We start from the raw sequence: 21,941 nt of genomic DNA on the forward strand, positions 1-21,941 counted from the left end.
TTCACCTGGGAAATCCAGCGTCGACCTGTTTCTTTCTCTGCCTCTTCTCTTCCTCGGGGAGATTTCCCAGCATTCTGTCAGTGAACTTCACCTGAGCTCTGTTACCTGAAAGAGTGACAGTTAAACTCCCCCGCTCTCTGCGTTCTTGAAAGGCTCGCCACAAAGACCACTCTTCCCTGTAGGATTTATTTGTTTGCGAAGCAGGGTTTCTCTCTGTAGCTCTGGCTGTCCTGGAACTTGATTTTGACCAGGCTGGCTTCGAACTCACAGAGATTCTCCTGCCTCGGCCTCCTGAGTCGACTTCCCCTAGGATTTAGATAAGACTCCTCCCTGTTTAGTAGAGGCGCGGTCAGGCGTGTATTCTCCAAATTCCCGATCTTTGCTTTATAAATGATTAGCAGAATTGCTTGAAATCACTATGTGGTCAATATACCAGCTACCCTGACATCAGCACAATTCGGTAAAGCATCTCTTGTTCCAAACCCTATCCCACGCCCTCCCATCCCATCACTCCCCACCCGCCCACCTCCCCTACCCCAAAAAGTACATTGACCTTGGAATAAACTAAACTCCACCACCCACGGTTGGTCCCACTTTCTAACAACTAGGTCTTTCTGGCCTTGTTCATTCTTCCCAGTGCAAGAAAAGCCCCTCCCCCACCAAAAAAATCTTATCTAACTATTCTAGGAATCGGTCACAGACCTAGTAGATTTCCCTCTACACAATAGTCTCTATTGTGTATTTTTGGTTTTTTTTTTTGGTTTTTGGTTTTTTGAGACAGGGTTTCTCTGTGGTTTTGGAGCCTGTCCTGGAACTAGCTCTTGTAGACCAGGCTGGTCTCGAACTCACAGAAATCCGCCTGCCTCTGCCTCCCAAGTGCTGGGATTAAAGGCGTGCGCCACCACCGCCCGGCTTTGTTTTGTTTTTTGAGACAGCTTCTTACTACGTAGAGTCTGAAACTGCTTGCCTCAGTCTCCTGGTGCTAGAATTAAAGTTGGTTGGTGCCACTACACCAGGCTACAACAGTCTCTTAAATCTAAATCTAGAATTATTTGAGATAGTTGTTGTTTTCTTTTTCTTTCTTTCTTTTTTTTTTTTTTTTAAAATTCTAGACAAGGTCTCTGCCACTAAGTCACACTCCCACCTACCTAAGATTTGTTTTTTTAGCTGACGTTTGCACATTCGCCCTTTGGCAATAGTATTCCTCTAGGCAAGGAGTCATCCTTCCTCTACCCACAGCAACAATCTTTCTACACAGAATCTAAATTTACCTAAACTGGGCTTTGCTTTTTATTTGACAGCTGTTGGTGCCTGGAGTCAGTTTGGGATTGGGCCTTCCCTACCAACCATTCTCCACCCAGGTAAAAGCAGTTTGGGATTCCTTTGAAGACCTACTGAGGTGCGGCTGCTCAGGGATCCTGTGGTGAGTTTAGCTCTCAAAATAGTGCTCCTACTCTCCTGAAAGATGCATGCCCACATAATCATGTGAGTTATAATCTATATAATTGTTTTATGGCTATAATATATGTCATATATATGTTAGTCTGATTCATTTATTTCTATAGAAGCCTCTACTCAGATGCAGCCACTATATGTGTGTGTGTGTGTGTGTGTGTGTGTGTGTGTGTGTGTGATGTATTTTTATTTTTTTCTGTGTTTATATTTGGGAGTTTTGACTGTTTATATGTCTATATATTGCCATCTCAAGAGCCCCCCTGTCTCAATCTGTCAAATATTAGTATTATGGGCATGAATCTCCCTGTCCAGACATTTCTTTGATCCTGCCATGAGACTCCTCTGATATTTTCCCTTTTTGTCCCTAATCCTACAGGGTTTGTTCTAAAATCAATTGAAAAGATTCTTTTCCACGCCAAAAGTCAATTTCCCAGCCAGGTGTGGTGGCCTATGCTTGTAATCCTGGCACTGGGGAGGAGACAGAACAATTTAAGTTTAAGGTCAGCCTGGTCTCGGTATTGAGACCCTGTCTTACCCAACAAAAATCAAGTGATCATAGCTCTATAGGTCTGTTTCTATATTTTTTTTCTTTTCTGTTTTAGACAGGGTTTCATTTAGCAAAAGCTGGCCTTGGTGTTTATTTAGTCTTCCTACTTTCACGTCCTGAGAGCCTGGACTGTGGGCACTGTGGGTTTCTGGAATGCTGTCCATCAAACCCAGCGTTTCCAGCACTCAGATTCATCTCAGAATGCTCATGTTTTTCCTGACTATTAGGTGGTGTTGTTTAAAAAAGGTTAGGCTTGCCGGGCGGTGTTGGCGCACGCCTTTAATCCCAGCACTCGGGAGGCAGAGGCAAGCGGATCTCTGGGAGTTCGGAAAAAAAAAAAAGGTCAGGCTCGCCTCGTAGTCAAGAATGATCTTGAGTTCCTTATTCTTAATGTTTTCACCTTCCAAGACTATAGGTTTGCCGGCATATGCCATTACATGCGTGTGGACTGTAGGTTTTGAGTCCAGTCCTTCAGCTTTGATTTTAAAACACAAATTTTAAGTCCAGGTTTTCTATTTTCATTAAAAAAAAATTTTTTGTTTTTGTTTTTCGAGACAGGGTTTCTCTGTGGTTTTGGAGCCTGTCCTGGAACTAGCTCTTGTAGACCAGGCTGGTCTCGAACTCACAGAGATCTGCCTGCCTCTGCCTCCCAAATGCTGGGATTAAAGGCATGCACCACCACCGCCCGGCTTTCATTAAAATTTATGGTTTTGTACCCATTTAGCCATCTCTCAGTCCGGTGTACAATTTTGCCAGTACCAATTACTTCAGAAAATTTTATTTCTTGCTGAATAGTATTGGAGCAAATTTCAGTTTGTCATTGTGAATAACCTTTTTTGTTAAACTGCTGGATTTGTTTTGTTCGTGTTTTGTTTTGTTTACGAATTTTGTTTTAAGTTGGCAAAACTTAAAGTTTGGTTAAAGGCAGCGCATGCCTTTAACCCCATCACTCCAGAGGCAAAGGCAGAAGTGTTTCTTGGTTGGAGATGAGCCTGGTGTACATAGCAAGTTCCAGGACAGCCAGGGCTGCACAGAGAAACCCTTTCTTGAAAAACAAAAATCAATCAATCAGTCAATCAATCAATCAAACAAAAAATAACTAACTAGGTCTATTTAGATTTTTAATATTCTTTTGAATTAACTTTGGAGGTTTGAGTATTTCAATAATTTGTTCATCCGTTATATGGTTTTTTTGTTCATAGTTGTTCACGGAATTGTCTTTGCTTTTTGAGACAGGATCTCACACAGCTCTTGCTGTCCCACCAAACTTGCCACATCACCAAGGATGACCTTGAATTTCTAGTCCTCTGGCCTCTACATTCCTTTTGTGGTGCTAGAGAAGGAACCTGGGACTGTCAGCACGCTAAGCAAACATTCTACCCACCGAATTGTATCCCAAACCCTGAATGTTTTTTAAGAGTCAGGGTCTTTTTGTGTTGCTCAGGCAGGTCTAGTGGTTTGAACTACAGGGATAGGCCTCTCCATCTAGAAGAACTGGCTTTTTAACTTTGCAATTTTAAGTTATATATGACTAGTAAACACACTGGGCCAGTATACCAACCTCATATTTCATGTCATAAATTTGTATTCATAACTTAGTGTTCCTTCACATGCATCAAGCTTAAAAATAGTCTCTTGGATGGCCTCTCATAGTACTAAATCAGAATCGCCTCTTCCCGAAGAATTCCTTATAGCCTGATAAGTATTTTGCTTTTCTTGCACTAGAAATGTCCTTTTTGAAGAAACTGCCTTTGTTTATTTGTGGGGATTACCTTTCCATTACATGAAAACACCTAAGAAAATCCACTTAGGAGAGGAACCATTCATTTTGGCTCAAGATCTCAAACGTTCAGACCAGGGTCAGCTTGAGCCATTGCTGCGGGGTGGGGTGAGCAGAACAAGACAGCAAGGCAGACTGAAGCTTCTCATGTCTTAATGGAAGGCCGCACAGAGAACAACAGGAAGGGGCCCAGATGTATCCTTCAAAGGCATGACCCCAGCAACCCACTTCTCCCAACCAGCTCTCAACCTCTCACGTTTCTACCACCTCACAATTGTCCATTCAAATTGTGACCCACCAGTAGACCAAACCTTTGGTTAGATCAGGGCCCTTAAGGTCTTAGTAGTCTCAGGCATCTCAGTCCAGTTGAGTGGACAATGAAGATCAACCATCAACACACACAGTGTGCACACTGGCACACACCTATAATCCTAATACTTGGGAATCTGAGGCTTGAGGATTATGAGTTTGAGGACAGCATGGGCTACACACTAAGGCCATCAAAAAATACGATTACGTTATTCTTTCTGTTAAGGCTTTATATACAATGTATTTTTTAAGGGGGGGTTACAGGGTTTATGTTACTCAGACTGCTCCAAACTGCTTATTGAGCCCAGGCTAGTTTCTCACCCAAAATCCTTTACCTCAATCTTGAAATGCTGAGATTACAGGTGCCACCATGCACAAAAAAGTTGCTTCCTGTTTTTTTTTTTAATTTTTTATTGTTGATTTTTCCCACTTGTGCCTTGTAGTTTTCCTTTATTTAAAGACTTATTTTCTTAAAACATACTTAGGGGTACCCGAGGAAGCAAAACCTGGCTAGAATAGGGTGGCTGATTCTCTGGCACTGGATATACTGGATACACAATGAAAGTTGTTATGAGCTACCAGAATGTTGGTGCTGGGAACCAAACTTGGGTCCTGTGTAAACTCAGCAAGCGCTCTTAACTGCTGGGCTTTATCTACCCAGTCCTAAAAGAAACTTTTGAGGAAAACCATCAGGGATGCTGAAGAGATGGTCCAAGAGCACTTACTGCTCTTGAAGAGGGCCCAGGTTTGGTTCCTAGTATCCATGTGGGGTGGCTCACAACTGCCTATGACTTCACATCAGGGTATCTGGTGCCTTCTTCTGACTTCTGCTGTTACTGCATGTATGTGTCGCATGTGTACACGCCTACATATAAAATAAAATGAATAAGTATTTTTTTTAAAAAAAGCCTTTGGGTTCGGGATGTTGCTAAGCGGTGAAGCCTTTACCTAGCACCCCTGCCTCCCATATGACTTCACACTGTGCAGTCCTGGTTGGCCTGACAAGTACTATGTAGACTAAAGTGATGGGAAACTCACTGAGGTTCACCTGCCTCTGCTTGCTGAGACCTGGACACTGCCAAACATTTTTAAGGTCTTGGGGCTCATTTTCTATCTTTTAAAAAAAGGTATCTTTCAGTGAGCAAATGATTTTTTTCTTATTTAGATAATTTCTCATATTTTCTTTTTTAGTTTATATTTTTTGTGTCCTTTATAAGAAATGCCTTTTTTGTTGGTGTTGTTTTGTATTTTTTATTTTTCAAGACAGGGTTTCTCTGTATAGCTTTAGAGCCTGTCCTGGAACTAGTGATCTAGACCAGACTGGCCTTGTACTCACAGAGATGCACCTGCTTCTGCCTTCGGAGTGCTGGGATTAAAGGCATGCATCACAACCACCCAGCTAAGAAATGTCTACTTATCCTATGTTTATACATTTTTTTTTTGATTTTTTAAGACAGGGTTTCTCTGTAGCTTTTTGGTTCCGATCCTGGAACTAGCTCTTCTAGACCAGGCTGGCCTCGAACTCACAGAGATCGGCCTGCCTCTGCCTCCCGAGTGCTGGGATTAAAGGCGTGCGCCACCACCACCCGGCTGTTTATACAATTTTTGAGTTAAAAAAAAATTAACTTATAATTGTATAAACCACCCGGCTGTTTATACAATTTTTGAGTTAAAAAAAAATTAACAGCTTACCAGGTGGTGGTGGTGCTCGCCTTTAATCCCAGCACTCAGAAGGCAGAGGCAAGCTGACTGCTGTGAGATCGAGGCCAGCCTGGTCTACAGCGTGAGTTCCAGGACAGGTTCCAAAGCTACAAAGAGAAACCCTGTCTTGAAAAACCAATAAATAAATAATAAAAAAATAAAATTAAGGCTTTATGTATGTCTCTAATGAATTTAAAGTTAATCTTTACACATGAAACAATAGTAGGGTTTTTTATTCATAAAAGCATATCCAATTGTCCTAACATCATTTATTAAAAGAGTATTTTTTCATAGCTACCATGGCAGCACATGCCTGTAATCCCAGTTGCCAAGGAGACTGAAATAGTAAGATTACAAATTTGTACATAGGCTAGCCTGGGCAATTTAGCAAGATCCTGTCTGGACAATAAAACACATGGCTAGTAGTGAAGATTTGTGGTGGAACACTTACCTAGAATACTTGTTGTTTTTTTTTTTTAAATAGGTAGCCTAGGCTTGACCTTCACTTTGCTATAGTCTAAGCTAGCCTTAAAATTGAAATTGTCTTGGCTCAGCTTCCTGAAGTGCTGGGATTACAGACCTGTGCCACAATACCCAGTTCTTTTTCGTCTCTCAAAATAGACAGGTTCTGAGTTCACTGGGATTGGACAAATACATTGAAAATAAAAGTGATCTTTAGAAGTTTGTCTTTGTGTCTTTTAGGGCTTAACTTTATTTTATGTGCATTGGTGTGAAGGTATCAGATCCCCTGGAACTGGAGTTACAGACAGTTGTGAGTTGCCATGTGGGTGCTGGGATTTGAACCTGGGTCTTCTGGAAGAACAGCCAGTGCTCTTAACTGCTGGGCCATCTCTCCAGCCCCCTAGGGCTTAGCTTTTGGTTGTTCCCAAAGTAACCAAACTTAGTATCTTGTCAACTCTTCTAATTGTAATTTTTTTTTTTTGGTTTTTCGAGACAGGGTTTCTTTGTGGTTTTTGGAGCCTGTCCTGGGGCTAGCTCTTGTAGACCAGGCTGGTCTCGAATTCACAGAGATCCGCCTGCCTCTGCCTCCCAAGTGCTGGGATTAAAGGCGTGCGCCACCACCGCCAGGCTTGTAATTTTTTTTTATTGTGCTAGTTTGACCTGTGTGTGTGTGTGTAATATATACTGAAATCAAGTGTTCTGCCACTACATTATATGCCCAAGCCTTATTTGTATATAGTTTTAAATAAAGTTTAAAAAGTGTTTTACTGACTTGTTATTTTTTTCTCTAGTACAGACAACTGTGTCCTCTGTTCTCCAAGCTTTTCTTTGTCCATGTCTTTCCCTCATTTCGTAGCTCAAGGTGCATCTCTGGACGCCTCCCACCACATTTGCATTGCAGGTCAATGCGTTCTGGTCCTTTTGTCAGTGAGCTTTCCTGAGGTCCAGAACTACGTAGCTTTGGCTGTCCTGGAACTCACTCTGTAGATCAGGCTTTGAACTCAAGTTGATGTCATCTTTGCCTCTCAAGTGCTTTTGTTTTTCTGGAATTCAAACTATTCTGTACACAGACATTGTGAGGCCGATTGAAGCTCATTATTTAATTTTTCTTGCTGGGGACTTACATGGATAAAATGTTGTTGCTATGAAGCTACTTGTTTTTTTTTTTTTTAAAAAAACACATAAATTTCTTCATTCTTCAATTTTTCAATGTAATAACAAGGGAAATTGCTGCCCAAATAGTGTAGGCTATCTCTGATAAATTATGATGTTTTGAAATGAGCATTTATTATTCCATCCATAATAGCAGATCTTTTTATATTATGTGTGCTTTATTTTTCCCCTTCCTTTGGAAATGTTTTGTTTTAATTTTGCTTATGCGTGCACAGTAGGAGGCTGCTAAAATCACTCAGGTAGATCTGGCTAAGGTCATAGGAAACAACACTGCTTCTCTATGCTTAAAGATGAGGTGCTCCTCATCTTGCCTTTAACCCCTTTAATCCCTGGGTCTTTAAGAGTTCAAGGCCAGCCTGGTCTGCACGGTGGGTGAAAAAAGACGCAAGGCTCCTAGGTTGTTTTTTCTTTTTCCTTTCTCAGTTTACCTCGCGTGGACTACCGAGGAGGTGTCCTTCCTCTGCCATTCTCGTTTGCACAGTCATGCTAAGTGCAGCCCAAGTTCATTAAAGGTCTTGCCTTAGGTAGCTAGGCAATTGGACCCCCCCCCCCCATACCGCGCCCTCTCTTCTCCAGTCTCCTTCCTTCCCGCGCCTCGCAGGCCGTTCCTTGCGTCAACCAGGCCACCTCAGGGGTCGCGGGTGTCTAGGGGCTTCGGTCCTGGCTGGGCGTTGAAGGGTCCGGGCTACGTTCCACACGGGAACCGGTCCCGCGCCCTCGTCAGCGCTGCCCATCCCCCAGTCTAGACAGGCCAGTGAAACCTAGCCCCTCCGAGTTTACAGCCCAGAGCGCCTCCCTCGCTCCCCCGCCGGGCGCTGACGTCACGGATGGGCGGAGCCTACGGAGGCTGCGGAGAGGGAAGGGCTGCGCGTTCTTGCAGCGCCCCGCAGCGGCCGAGGCCGGAAGCGGCCTTGTCGGCCCTGCGGCGCCAGAGCCCTGACGCACGGAGCTCGAGAGAGAGAGAGAGAGAGAGAGAGAGCGAGCGAGCAAGCGAGGGAGAGAGAGAGGGAGAGAGACAGAGAGAGAGAGAGAGAGAGAGGGAGAGAGAGAGAGAACGAGAGAGAAAGGGGCAGACATGGCGGCTCCGCTCGGCTCCCGCTGAGGACGGCTGAGCAGGAGCTGGGTCTGTGCGGCCGGCCTGCAGCCTCGCTTCCGCCACCCGCTCCCCGCCTCCTCGCGCTGCCGCTGGCTCCTGCCCCGCTCTTGCTTGTCGTGGCCTGCGTCCCAGAGAGGCAACGCGAGCCGGCCCGGCGAGGCTCCGCTGGCCCTGACTACCTGCCGGCGCGCCGGCCTTCCTCGCCTCTCCCGGGAGCGGCTGGCGCGGCGTGGACCCGGTCCTCTGGCTGGACCATGGTGAACACCCGGAAGAGCTCTCTGCGCCTTCTCGGGTCCATGTCTCCTGGGCCCGGGCCTGGGCCTGGGGCCGGAGCGGAGCCGGGGGAGACCGGCGGCAGCAGCCATTTCATCTCCTCTCGGACCCGCTCCTCCAAGACGCGCGCGGCCAGCTGCCCGGCAGCCAAGGCCGGGGGAAGCGGCGGCGCCCTGGACGAGGCCCGGGTAAGAGCGGCGGCCCGCGACCGAGACTTGAGAGCGCCTGCCCGGCCGCCCTGGCTTTGTCTGGCCAGAGACCGTCTGTGGGTGCGGTGGAGGGTGGCAGCCGCCGAAGGGCCGTGACTCCAGCACCTCTGCTGTGCCGGCCCGGTTCTTTTGTGTTAAAGAACAGCACTCGAATCCGCGGGAGAGGGCTCTTGGGGTCCTGTTCGGGGACATTAGAACGGTCTGCCTTCCGTGTCCTTGCGCGGCTTCGGAGGGGAATACTAGAGGAAGCGAGAACCCAGGGCTGCTGCTGTCCCTGACTTGGAAGGGGAGAAGAGAGAAGTGAAAGTTTTCCGCGGTGTCAAACCCTTCTTGAAAGTGTGTCAGCTCTTGCCGCTGTCTAACTGAGCTTACTTAGTTTGGGGGTGGTTCAAGTTGGTAAGGAAGTGAACAGAGCTCCAGTTGGCAGGCATGCAGGGATGCTGAAAAAAGTTTGTAGCTGCTCCATCACCAACTTTAAAAACAAAACCGGCGCTTAACGCCTCCCTAGGCAAGGCAGATAAGACGCGGCGCTGTAAGCTGTCGGGTGAATCGAGGTCTCTCTAGAGAGCAGAGTACTTTTAAGTCACAACAGGAGTGTGTAGAAAGAAAGGTGTCGAGTGGGCACCATCATTCCGAAGTGACATGCTTTCTACGTTTCTGTTGAGGAAATGGGTTACAAAAGCCAACCTAGCACTGTTGTCCATACAGTTGAAGAAGTGGCACTCGAAGAAGCAGGGGATGACTTAGTTCTGTGAAAAGACGAGTTCTGAGACCCTGAACTTACCTCACCCACAGTGCAGAACACGAAGCTGGCACAGGTGTCACTTAAAGTTAGCTAGACGTGTGCGTTCCTACGAGATTGGGTCTGAATTCAGTGAGCCAAAAGGATAATGCCTAGAAAGCGATTAACTTCCGAGAGACTTTTGGCCGAACCGTGTTATTTAAAATATCCCTCTAAATTCACACCCTTTTTTCTTACTTAGCCTATGTAAGGTTCTGTAGGGATTTACAAAGTTTTGATTGTTTATGTAAGTTTTCTCTGTTTTATACTGTTTTGACACCACTCAGAATGAAATTTAGTATAAACAACAGAAATATTTTACCATGCTACGAAATATATTCATTGTGTCTTTGGAAATCTTTTTCTGTGAAAAATCTGAAAAGTATTTTTGAGCTGTCTTAATTTAGTAGACTTTTAGGAGTGTATAGATCTCTTTGGTTGAGCTAAGTGTTTTAAAGATTTTTTTTTCCAGTAGAAACTATCCTAACATATACACATTTCTTAACTTACTGACGCTGTCACAATCTTAAATAATTTTAAGCAACAGTGTGTCCTCTACACTTAAGTGCAAATAAAATATTTAGAGTGTAAGCATGTAATTGTATCATGTTCTGAATGCCTAGTCTATTAGAGGAGTGTCAAACTCATCTGAGGCAATTAGCTCATCTCCCTCTCATCAGTCTGTGGTCCCATGTTTGAATTCAGAGATCTTATGCTGTCCTTACCCGCTGAGGAGTAAGGTGAGGTAATTTGTCAGGCAGCGGTTATGGAGATGTTAAAAGGCAAAGAATCAATAGTCTAATGTAGAAATGAACACTTGGTAGCTTTTAAATGGCTAGAATGAAAGAGATTGTTTTTCTAGAAGGATACTAATGAAACATTATTTTGAGAACTCTTTTTAAAAGTGTTTTAAAAGACTATAAACAGTTGTCTCTTAAGATTTACTTTGAAATATTTGCCTTTTACTCTTAAAGGGATTTATGTTATAGCTGTAGCAGATGACGAATCTAATTGCTTTCTCAGAAATTTTTAGAGATATTCTCATACTGTGAGCTATTTATTGGACCTATAGAAGAGGAAAAGATACAGGTCTGAATTTATTAAGTTTATGAAATGTTACATATATGAAATATGTTGTGTGTTTCTTTCTTAGGTATTTCTGAAGTAAATTGATTTGAATGTGATTAGCTCTTTAATTTGTTTTGTTATAGGAATGTAGCTCTCCTAGTTCACCTTTTCTAGTACACTTAAGCATACCCTCTGTATTGGTGGGGTGTTTAATAGTTATTTCTTCCTGTCTGCAAAGCCTAATTTGATGGGAATTGCTTACTACTTTATTCTTTTTGGGGGAGGGGGTGTTTTGAGACAGGTTTCTTTGTAGCTTTGGAGCCTGTTCTGGGAGTAGCTCTGTAGACCAGGCTGGCCTCAAACTCACAGAGATCCACCTGTTTCTGCCTTCCAATTAAAGGCAACTACTTTGTTCCTTTAGAAGACCCTCCTTTTTATATTAAGAAATGTATTCCTCTTTGTACCACAGAGATCAAGGAGTTCTTTTTTTTTCTACTTTTGTGCTGTTTTTTACATTTTATATTAATCTTTCTCCCCTTCTCATGATTTTAAATTATTTTCATTCACTTTCTTATTTGTTTATTTGATTTAGGAAATCATAGCACCAAGTGTTATTCCTAGAGTTTTGTCTTAGTCTAAAATGGTATCTGTGTAATGAAGCAGATCAACTAGGAAGCATTCTGCTTTATTGGAATGATAAAAAAAAAACTTTTCTACTTTTAATGGTTTTTAAAAACATTTTATGTGCATTGGTGTGAAGGTGTCAGATTCCCTGGAACTGGAATTATAGACAGTTGTGAGCTGTTATGTGGGAATTGAACCCAGGTCCTCTGGAAGAGCAATCAGTGCTCTTAACCACTGAACCATCTCTCCAGTCCCTTACATTTATTTTTTAAGTTAATTTTTTTGTTTGCTTTGTTTTAGGCAGGGTTTTGCTGTATGTTTTTGGCTGTCCTAGAATTTGCTAGGTAGACCAATCTGTCCTGGACCTTGTGATTGCTTCTACTGCCTCTGCTTCCCGAGTGCTGGGATTACATTCATGTGCCATCAGTCCAGAGCCTGAGGAGTTTGGGGATAAGAATAAGCCTGTAAAACGCCCACCACCATGAAAACCACCAGAACAGCAATTACTTCTGTAGTTTTTCTGCTCTCTTTAATATGTCCATTTTTATGTTTTCTGTTTTTTTCTCTCTCTTTCTTTTTTTCTTTCTCTTTCTTTCTTTTTGGAGACGGGGTTTCTCGGTGTTACAGCTCTGACTGTCCTGGAACTAGCTCTGTAGACCAGGCTAACTTCAAACCCAGAGATCCACCTGCCTCTTCTTCCCGAGTGCTGGAATTAAAGGAGTGCACCACCACAGCCTGATTATATATTATTTTCCAACATGATATCATTATTTCCTTTTCTCTTTGATGCAGATATATTTTTGTCAGTATGATACAGTTTATTTCTTCTTAGGTGTGATACAATATTATTAGCTGTAGTCAATAGGCTATATAGTAGCTTTCTAGAATTATTTATCTGGCAGAAATGAAACTTTGTTGGCTTTGACCACTGCCTCCCTGTTCTTTATTTCTTTAGCTCTTGGCAATCACCCTTGTTCCTTCTGCATATTTGAGTTTGCTTGTCTTCTGTTGTATACACAAATGAGATTATTTAATTTCTGGCTTAGTTCACTTAGCATAATGTGCTTCAGGTTTGTCTATGCTGTAAATTTCAACCTTCTTAAAGGTTGAAAAATATTCCAGTGTATATACTATCTATCTATCTATCTATCTATCTATCTATCTATCTATCTATCTATCTATCCATCCATCCACACATACATAGACCATATTTTCTTTATTTATTTAACTGGCATATGGCAATTAATATTGTTTTTATATTCTGGTTGTTGTGCATAATGCTACAGTGGACATAGGAATGAAGTTACCTTCTTAAAATATGTTGTTGTTATTTTTTAATTTTTGGAGACAGGATTTCTTTGTATAGCCCTGGCTGTCCGGGAACTTACTTTGTAGACCAGGCTGGCCTTGAACTCAGAGATCTGCCTGCCTCTGTTTCCTGAGTGCTGGGATTAAAGGCCTGGGTTACCACACCTGGCACACGTCTTTGAGAGCTTGATTTTAGTTTCTTTGGGTAAATATCCAAAATTGAGATTGCTGAAAGATGTGGTGGTTCCATTTCTATTGTTTTGAGGATCCTCCATTGTTCTCAGGGTTGTTATGCCATCTTACCTTCCCATCGGTTAGGTGGGCTTCCATTGCCTTGCTCACATCCTCATCCTCACCATCACTTATAGGATTGTGTTTTTTTTTATTTTATTTTTTTATTTTTCGAGACAGGGTTTCTCTATGTAGCCCTGGTTTACCTGGAACTTGCTATGTAGACCAGGCTGACTTCAAACTCAGATATCCAGCTGCCTCTGCCTCCTGAGTGCTGGGATCGAAGGTGTGCTCTACCATACCCTGCTATTTGGTAGATGGCTTAAGAATAATTCTTTAGCTGGGGTCTAGTGGAACACCGCCTTAAGCTCCAGAGGTATCTCTGAGTTCAAGGCCAGACTGGTTTACCTGTTCTACTGGTAAACTGCTTCAGGGCAGGTAGAACTATGTAGTAAGTTCCTATCTCAAAAAGATAAACACCCCCAAAAAAACCTAGTAATTTTTTTGTAATGCTATTCTGTGTGGGATGATATCTTATTAAATTAAAATTACACTTATGTATTGATTGTAGAAGTATATATATTATGGTACATATCTGGAGGCCAGAGGATAATTTTGGGGAATTGGTTTTCTAACCTCTGCCCTATGAGTCTCAGGGATCAAACGCAGATTGTTAAATTTGGTAGCAGGTATTTTAAACCTACTGAACCTTTCCTTAGATATTTTTTTTATTTGTATTTTTCTTTTCTCCCCCTTGAGACAGTTTCTTTGTGTAGCCTTGGCTGTCAGGGAGACCAGACTGACCTTGAACTCAGAGATCCTTCCACCTCTGCCTCAAGGGCTGGGATTAAATACTTGCACCACCACCTCGCAGCAGATTTGTTTTTTCCTTCCTTCTTTACTTTTTTTTTTGTTTTTTTGTTTTTTGTTTTTTGAGACAGGGTTTCTCTGTGTAACAGCTCTTTTGGTTCTGTAACCAGTCTGGCCTCAAGCTTATGAGATCCTCTTGCCTCTGTTGTCTTACCACTACCGGGACTAATTTGTATTTTTCTAATGAGTTGTACGATTTAGCAAATTTTCAATATTATCATTTTTGTATCTTCTGAAGAATGTCAACTGAGGGTTTTGTTTTTTGTATTCTACCACATCTTTTGGTACGTCCTAAGGGCCTTTACTGGATGTTCTTAAAAACTTAATTATAGATAAATAATATCCATAATTTCTGGCAACCAGATGGGTTGGTGGTAGGATTTTATCACTTGTTATGAGGACTATTGAAGCCCAACTGTTGTCTGCGTTGGAATGGAAAGTTATACTGTTTAAGCGGCCACTTTAAAGTGCTAAATGACTCTGAGTTGTTGGACATTTTGTTTAGGAAATACACAGTAAAGTTTCATTTATGTGCACAGTCAATTTGAGTTTACCTATTGATACTAGGTGTTTGGTTTGCAATAGGAATATTTTACAATTTTATGTTTTCCCTCTTGGGGTGAATTTTGTGCAAAATGCCTTACCTGGGAGGAAAGCTTTAATGATTTTTGGATAAGATGTTATATGGGAGTACAAAGTTGGTATGGGGACTGTATGTGGTATGTGTTAACTTGAGGTGTAAGCTAGAGCTGGCAGTGGTAATATATGGCTATAAATTTGGGCACTTGAGAGACTGAGGCAGAAGGACTGGCAAGAGTATGAGGCCAGCCTACGGTGCAGAGTGAGTTCATAAGCTTTTGGGGCTGCTACACAATGAGAACCTGTCTTAGAAAACCAAGGTTGGGGTGGGGAGCCTGGGCATGGTGGGCACATTCCTGCTGCCAGCACTCAGGTGGCAGAATCTACAAGATCCTTAAGAATTTGAGGCCAGCCTGGATGACACCCTGTCCCCAAAACAGAACAAAAACCAAGAACAAAATATCAGATTTCGTTTTCTTTGGGGTGGTGAGAATTGAACCCAGGATTTTACACATGCTTAGCACATACTTAACTCTTCTTAAGTCCCTCCAGTCTAGATGCTTTTTGAAGGATGCTATGTATAATGACAGGTTGTAATTTGTATTAGTGTTTAAATACTCTTGAGTGTGTGCTGCTGTCAGATCATAAACCTGTGGTGCTTTTGAGTTATGAATATGTTGATATTTTTCATATTGTTTTAATTTATCTGGAGACAAGATAAGATTTTGCTTAAAGTTGCTCTCTAAGTAACTGGGCATGGTGGCTCATGCCTTTAGTCCTAGCACTGAGAAGGCTGAGGGAGGATCGTGTGAGTTTGAGAAGACCTTCCCCCAAAGCAAAAAAACAAAAACAAAAACAAAAAAAAAACCCCAGCAATAGAAAAGCCTTTTTCGCCGGGCGGTGGTGGCACATGTCTTTAATCCCAGCACTTGGGAGGCAAAGGCAGGCCGATCTCTGTGAGTTTGAGACCAGCCTGGTCTACAAGAGCTAGTTCCAAGACAGGCTCCAAAACCACAGAGAAACCCTGTCTCAAAAAAGAAAAAAAAAAAGGAAAGAAAAGAAAAGCCTTTTTCTTCTTTTCTTTCCTTTTTTTTTTTCCCCTAGCAGTGGTGGTACATGCCTTTAGTTCCAGCACTTGGGGTATAGATCTCTGTGAGTTCGAGGCCAGCCTGGTCTACAGAGTAAGTTCAGGACAGCCAGGGCTACACAGAGAAACCCTGTTCTGAAAAACAAAACAAAAAACAAAGTGAAAAGCAAAATGTTTTTTTTTTCTTTAGGTTGTCTCCCACTTGAGAAGAGAGCTTGGTATGTTAATTTGGTTGGTCTTGAACTCCTGCTTCAGCCCTCTGAATAGTTGTGGCTGTAGACAGTGTACCTGGTACCCTTAGACTATTTGTGAGTGAATTGTCCGTAAGCATCATGAGGGCAGACACTGTATCTTATTTCTTCTTAATTTTTTTTTTCGAGACAGGGTTTCTCTGTGGTTTTGGAGCCTGTCCTGGAACTAGCTCTTGTAGACCAGGCTGGTCTCGAACTCACAGAGATCTGCCTGCCTCTGCCTCCCGAGTGCTGGGATTAAAGGCGTGCGCCACCACCGCCCAGTTTATTTCTTCTTTAATTCCATTAATTTCTCTTTTTAGAACCTACTCCAACATCTAACATAAACAAGATGCTCAATGAATATCTGCTGATGGATGAATGAGTAGCATATTGAGGAGTTGGCCCATTTTATGAAACTCTGATGCCAAGGCTTTAAGAATAGAGGGCATATGAAATTTAGCTCAAAAATTAAAGACTATACATGTATATGTGGTAGGCATATGAGAAAACAAAATGAATTGATTCTGATGAAATCAAAGGTGTAGCTAAAACTTAAATTACAGTTCTGAATTCTATCTACTGAATCTTTTAGTGGAATTTCATGTTCTTTGTTATTGAGATGTAGCTTCAAAGAAGATAGGGTTTTCTGTGTTGCTTAGGCTGTTTTTGTAATTTCTATCTCAGCTTCCCATTGAAGCTGGGATGGTAAGCATACATCAACTTGCCTTACATGTTCTGCAAGTTGAGATCTGATTCACAGCATAGTCTGCGTGAGTTGCCCTTCCTGGAGTTATACAGTATCATACTTGAATGTTATTTGACTTTTGGAGTCCCCAGCCTCCAGCACAAGTGCTTGGGATGAAATAGATATATCACAAAGTCTGGGCCTCTTAATTTTTAAAGCCTAGTGGGAAAGAGAAAAATACACACTATAAAAATACAATTAAACCTTTTAAGTCTGGTGTCTTCTTGTCTACATGTATTGGGGTAATTTGTCAGCCTTTTAGAACTTATCAGTTTTACACGCAGTCCCTGTGTGAGTTTTGGATGGAGCCAAAAGCATCTGAAAATTATATTTGCCTAATCATTGTGTCAGAGTTTTATATCCATTCTGGTCTCCTTTTAGGTCTTTAAGGTCTTTGACACTTCATTTTGTGTCAAATTTAAATTTAGATGAGGAAATAATACTGTTGATTTGACAGAAGCCTGTGCTTAGAGAGAATTACTCTAATGTGCTACCCAGCTTCTTTGCCTATTATGGTTAGTGAGTTTAGAGTATTTGAGAGAGAATCAATGGAGTGGTCTAGTACTTTTGAACTTTAAATTTTTGAGTTACTTTAAAAACTTGTCAGCCATCATGTTTTATTTTTTTTAAATATTTATTTATTTATTATGTATACAACATTCTGCCTCGATGTATGCCCGCACACCAGAGCAGGGCGCCAGATCTCAGTACAGATGGTTGCGAGCCACCATGTGGTTGCTGGGAATTGAACTCAGGACCTCTGGAAGAGCAGCCAGTACTCTTAACCTCTGAGCCATCTCTCCAGCCCCATGTTTTATTTTTTGTAGCAATGCAATTTCAGAGAAATAGAGGTAAATTAAAATTCTTGTATTAATATTTTTACTTATTGCAAAATCTCTAGTGTTAGCCAATTCTTTGCCTTTAAAAGTAGTAAATCACTTATTAAATACTTGGCCTTCAAAGTGATACAGAAAAAATACAGTCCAGAAACAGCAGATGGACTGGTGAGATGGTCACACAGTAAAAGCACTAGCCAGTAAAGTCTGACCCTTTTGTTTCCTGAGAAGAAAAGATAATGAAACATATGCATGAACCAACTCTCTCACAGTGGTCCTTTGACCTCAGTACATGTGCACACACACAAACAAATGTAAAACAGAAGTCTAGAACTAATTCCTGTTTGACAACTTTGCAATGTTTTCTCTTTCGATATACTTATCTATTTCATTTTGAGACAATACCTTGCTATGTTAAGTCTCAAGCTGGACTTGAACTTGAAGTGGGCAATGCACCTGCTTCTTCTCTTAAGTGGTAGGATTGTAGATTTAGGCTTCCATACTTGGTTCCAGCTAGATTTTTAATATTTTAACATCTAAACCTTACTTTTAGAAGAAAATTTCAGTAAAATGTTGAGGTTGGAAATGCAACAAATTGTAAAGTCATTTTTACAAAGTTTTACTATTTAGTATAACTAGTTTATAAGTGTCCACCTTGATGAATGATCATAATTCCTAAGAACTTATATAAGGAGGTTTTTAAAGAATATGTTATTATTGTTGTTAGTGTTGTTATTTTAGAGAATTGCACTATAGAGCCCTGGCTGGCCTGGATCTTACGATATGAACCAGGCTGGATCAGAAGAGATCCACTTGTGTCTGCTTTCTGAGTGCTGGGAGAATAAATGGTATGCACCACCATGCCTGGCTTATATTTTTGTTTTATTTTTTTAGTTTAACGTGCAAAATAGTAGGTTTCATTAGGGCTTTGCTAATGAAATGAGAAGTAAATGGCAATAACCCTCACTTGGAGTGCTGCTGAGGTTATAGTGTGGACCACTACTTCTAGTTTCATATAGTGCTGGGCATCAAACCCAGTGCTCATGCATGCTAGACAAGCGTTCTGAGCTACATTCCAAGCCACTCATTACAGTATTTTCATACATATATTTCATTATCTTTTCTTTTCATTGTTGGGAGTTAACATATTTTGTAGTTAATATTTCATTGGTGATCTGCTAGAAAGGCATTAGCACAGTTAAAAACAAAATACTGAGGTATTTATCTTTTTAATAAAGACTAGTCTCTCTTAGGTTACAGAAAACAGTACTTACTAGGTAGGGTGACCACATGCCCTTGTTAGCTCAGGACAGTGCTTACTTGCCTGTGCTTGTGCCAGAAGGATCAGTGCCATCAACGCTCAGTTGGACATGGTTTATGTGCATGTACTTGAGTTTATAAGAGTAATATTTGGTTTTAGAGCTCTTTTTTAGTTTTTAACCCTTTATTTTCAGGCTCTGAGTGGTTGTGGATACATATAGTCACTGTCTAATGGCTGTCTGTTACTTTGTAGAGTGTATCCATTGCATTTAACTATCTACTCTAAATGGTGAATACATAGACTCTTTCAATATTGCTGCAATTAAAACCTTTATATAACACCTCTTGTAAATTTGGTGTGGGAATAGCTTTGAGATAGAGCCCAGGAATGAGTAGAATATGCATGTACTTAAAAATGGTTACTCCAGATTTTCTGTTTTTGTCTCTGTGTATAAGAGTAGTGTATAAATGTTGCTGTATCCCCACATTTCTGTGGATATTTAGTTATTTTAACATTATTTACCATTTCTTTAACCTCTGGATTTTTAAGCACTCATTATATCCATTCTAATTTTATTTTGATTTCACTTATAAAATGCCAGTTAAGATCTTTTGCCCTAATACCCCTCTATTTTTTTAATTTTAAAGAAATATTTATTTTTTAAAATGTACATCCGGGTTTTGCCTGCATATATATGTGTATGAGGATGCCAGATCCTCTGGAACTGAGTTACGGACAGTTATGAACTGCCATGTTGGTGCTGGGAGTTGGACCTGGGTCCTTTGGAAGAGTGACTGACTAGTGCTCTTAACTGCTGTGCCTTCTCTCCAGCCCCTATGCTTTTTGTTTTTGGACTTTTTTTTCTTGTTTTACCAAGTATTCCAGATCACTGATTGTGTGTATGAGTGTGTGAGAGAGAGCAAGCGAGCATACATGCATGAATGGGTACCTATGCCCATGTGTACACATGAGTAGGTCAGAAGAGGACACTGTGTATCCCTCTGTCTTTCTCCACCTTGCTTTGAGACAGGGTTTCTCACTGAACCTGAACTCACTGTTTTTTGGCTAGGTTGGTGGTAGGCAGGCTTCAGCAGTCCTCCTGTGTCTGCCGCCCACCTTCCACCACTGTGCTGGAATTACAGGTATATATGATCATTCCTGACTTTTACTTACTTACTTACTATTTATTTATTTATTTATTTATTTATTTATTTATTTATTTATTTATGTTTATTCGAGATAGGGTTTCTCTGTAGCTTTGGAGCTTGTTCTATAACTAGCTCTTGTAGACCAGACTTGTCCTCGAACTCAGAGATCTGCCTGTCTCTGCCTCCTGAGTGCTGGGATTAAAGGTGTGCGCTGCCAGAACCGACCTGAGTTTTATTTATTTATTTTAATATTTATTTATTTATTATGTATACAATATTCTGTCTGTGTGTATGCCTGAAGGCCAGAAGAGGGCACCAGACCCCATTACAGGTGGTTGTGAGCCACCATGTGGTTGCTGGGAATTGAACTCAGGAGCAGGCAATGCTCTTAACCTCTGAGCCATCTCTCTAGCCCCCCCCTTTTTTTTAAAAAAATATTTATTTATTTAGTATACAATATATCTCTTCAGGCCAGACGAGGGCACCCGACCTCATTACAGATGGTTGTGAGCCACCATTTAGTTGCTGGGAATTGAACTCAGGACCTTTGGAATAGCAGACCCCTGAGCCATCTCTCCAGCCCCTGAGTTTTATTTCTAATGTGGGTGCTAGACATTTGAATTGAGGTACTCATGCTTTTGCAGTGAATAGTCTTACCAATGAACTATTTGTCCAGCCCAGCCCAGTTATTTTAAAAAAAATTTTTATTCTGTGATATGGGGGTACTATTTATTTTTGACCTTGAATATACACACATAGTTTAACTTATCCTCTCCCCAACTCCCTTTCTGTTTTTCTTTTTCTGACATGGAGTCTGGCAGTCTTGTCTAGGCTGTTGTTGAATTCCTGGGCTCAATTGATCTTTCCATTTCAGTTCTGAGTAGGTGCGAATACAGGTAGGTGATGCATTCTTCAAAGACATTGTCTCACTCTGTAGCCTAGGCTGACTTGAAATTAATGCTAGTATTGCCTTATCTTCTGAGTTCTGGGATTTATAGGCATGAGCCACCAATCCAAGCTATCTATCTGTCTGTCTGTCCGTTTGTCTGTCTGTCAGTCTATTTATTTATTTTGGTTTTTCCACAAGGGTTTTTCTGTGTAGTCTTTCTTGGCTGTTGGCTGTCCTAGAACTTACTTTGTAGACCAGGGAGGGTTGCATTGAACTCACAGAGATCCACCCACCTCTGCCTCCCAAATGCTGTGATTAAAGGCATGTACCACCACCACCCAGCTGCTATCATCGTTTTTATATTTAAAAAAGAACTTTTTTTTTTTATTTGAATGAGTGTTTGCTTGTAAGTATGTTTGTGTGCCTGGTGCCTGTGAGGGTTGAGTAGGGCTGAGGGAGGTCATTGAGTACCCTGGAACTGGAGTTACTGATGGTCTGGGCCTTTGTGTGGGGTTCTGGGAAATAATTCTGAATCCTTTGCAAGAGCAACAAGTATTGAGCCATCTCTCCAGTCCCAGCCCTGTTTTAAATTCTGGGGCATGTTAATATTCTAAAACCTAAGTACTTTTTAATTTTTGCAAGTTAACTTGCCATTTTGGGGGTTAATTTTTAACTAGAGATTACAGGGTTTCTTAAAAGATGTGCCTAGAGCTTGTTATGCTGGTGTACACATGTCATCCCAGCGCTCCAGGGGTAAGGATAGGAGATTGGCTAGCCTGGGCATATTAGATCCTGCCCTCCCAGTAAGCCCTACTGAAAATTTGTAGATAACTTTTGTAGAGAATTAACACCATAATAATTCATCTAAGGAGGAGAACGGACCACCTCTTAGATGACAGTTTCAAAGTTTTTTCTTTTTCTTTTTGTTGTTTTATTGAGATAAGGTTTCACTGTGTAGCCCTGGTTATCCTGGAACTCTTTGTAGACTAAGCTGGTCATGAACTCAGAGATCTGCTTGCTTCTGCTCCTGTATTGCTGGGATTCTGTGCACCACTACCACCAAATTCAGCAACTTATTTAACTACTGAGCCATCTCCAACCCTAGAGGAAGTCTCACTGTGTTAGTAAAGCTAATCTTGAACCCAGGACCCAAGTCTTCCTCAGGATTTGTCCTTCAGAGTAGCTGACTGGCACAAAGATGTGTCCCCAATTAAGATTACGTCTATGGGGCTGGAAAGATGACCTAATGGGTAAGAGTGCTTGCTGCTCTTCACAG

At 41.5% G+C, this 21,941-nt stretch overlaps 1 protein-coding gene across 1 annotated transcript in view; it reads left to right on the forward strand.

The window, feature by feature from the left end:
- The first annotated feature begins 8,303 nt into the window (after window positions 1–8,303).
- Window positions 8,304–21,941, forward strand: part of Atad2b (ATPase family AAA domain containing 2B) — a 133,603-nt gene continuing 119,965 nt past the window's right edge. Inside the window, 1 exon segment of the mRNA XM_075983967.1 lies at window positions 8,304–8,984. Coding sequence (XP_075840082.1) covers window positions 8,778–8,984 — 207 coding nt within the window. The 5' untranslated portion in view covers window positions 8,304–8,777.

The sequence above is a fragment of the Microtus pennsylvanicus genome, chromosome 8, assembly GCF_037038515.1.
Source record: "Microtus pennsylvanicus isolate mMicPen1 chromosome 8, mMicPen1.hap1, whole genome shotgun sequence".
Lineage (NCBI taxonomy): Eukaryota > Metazoa > Chordata > Mammalia > Rodentia > Cricetidae > Microtus > Microtus pennsylvanicus.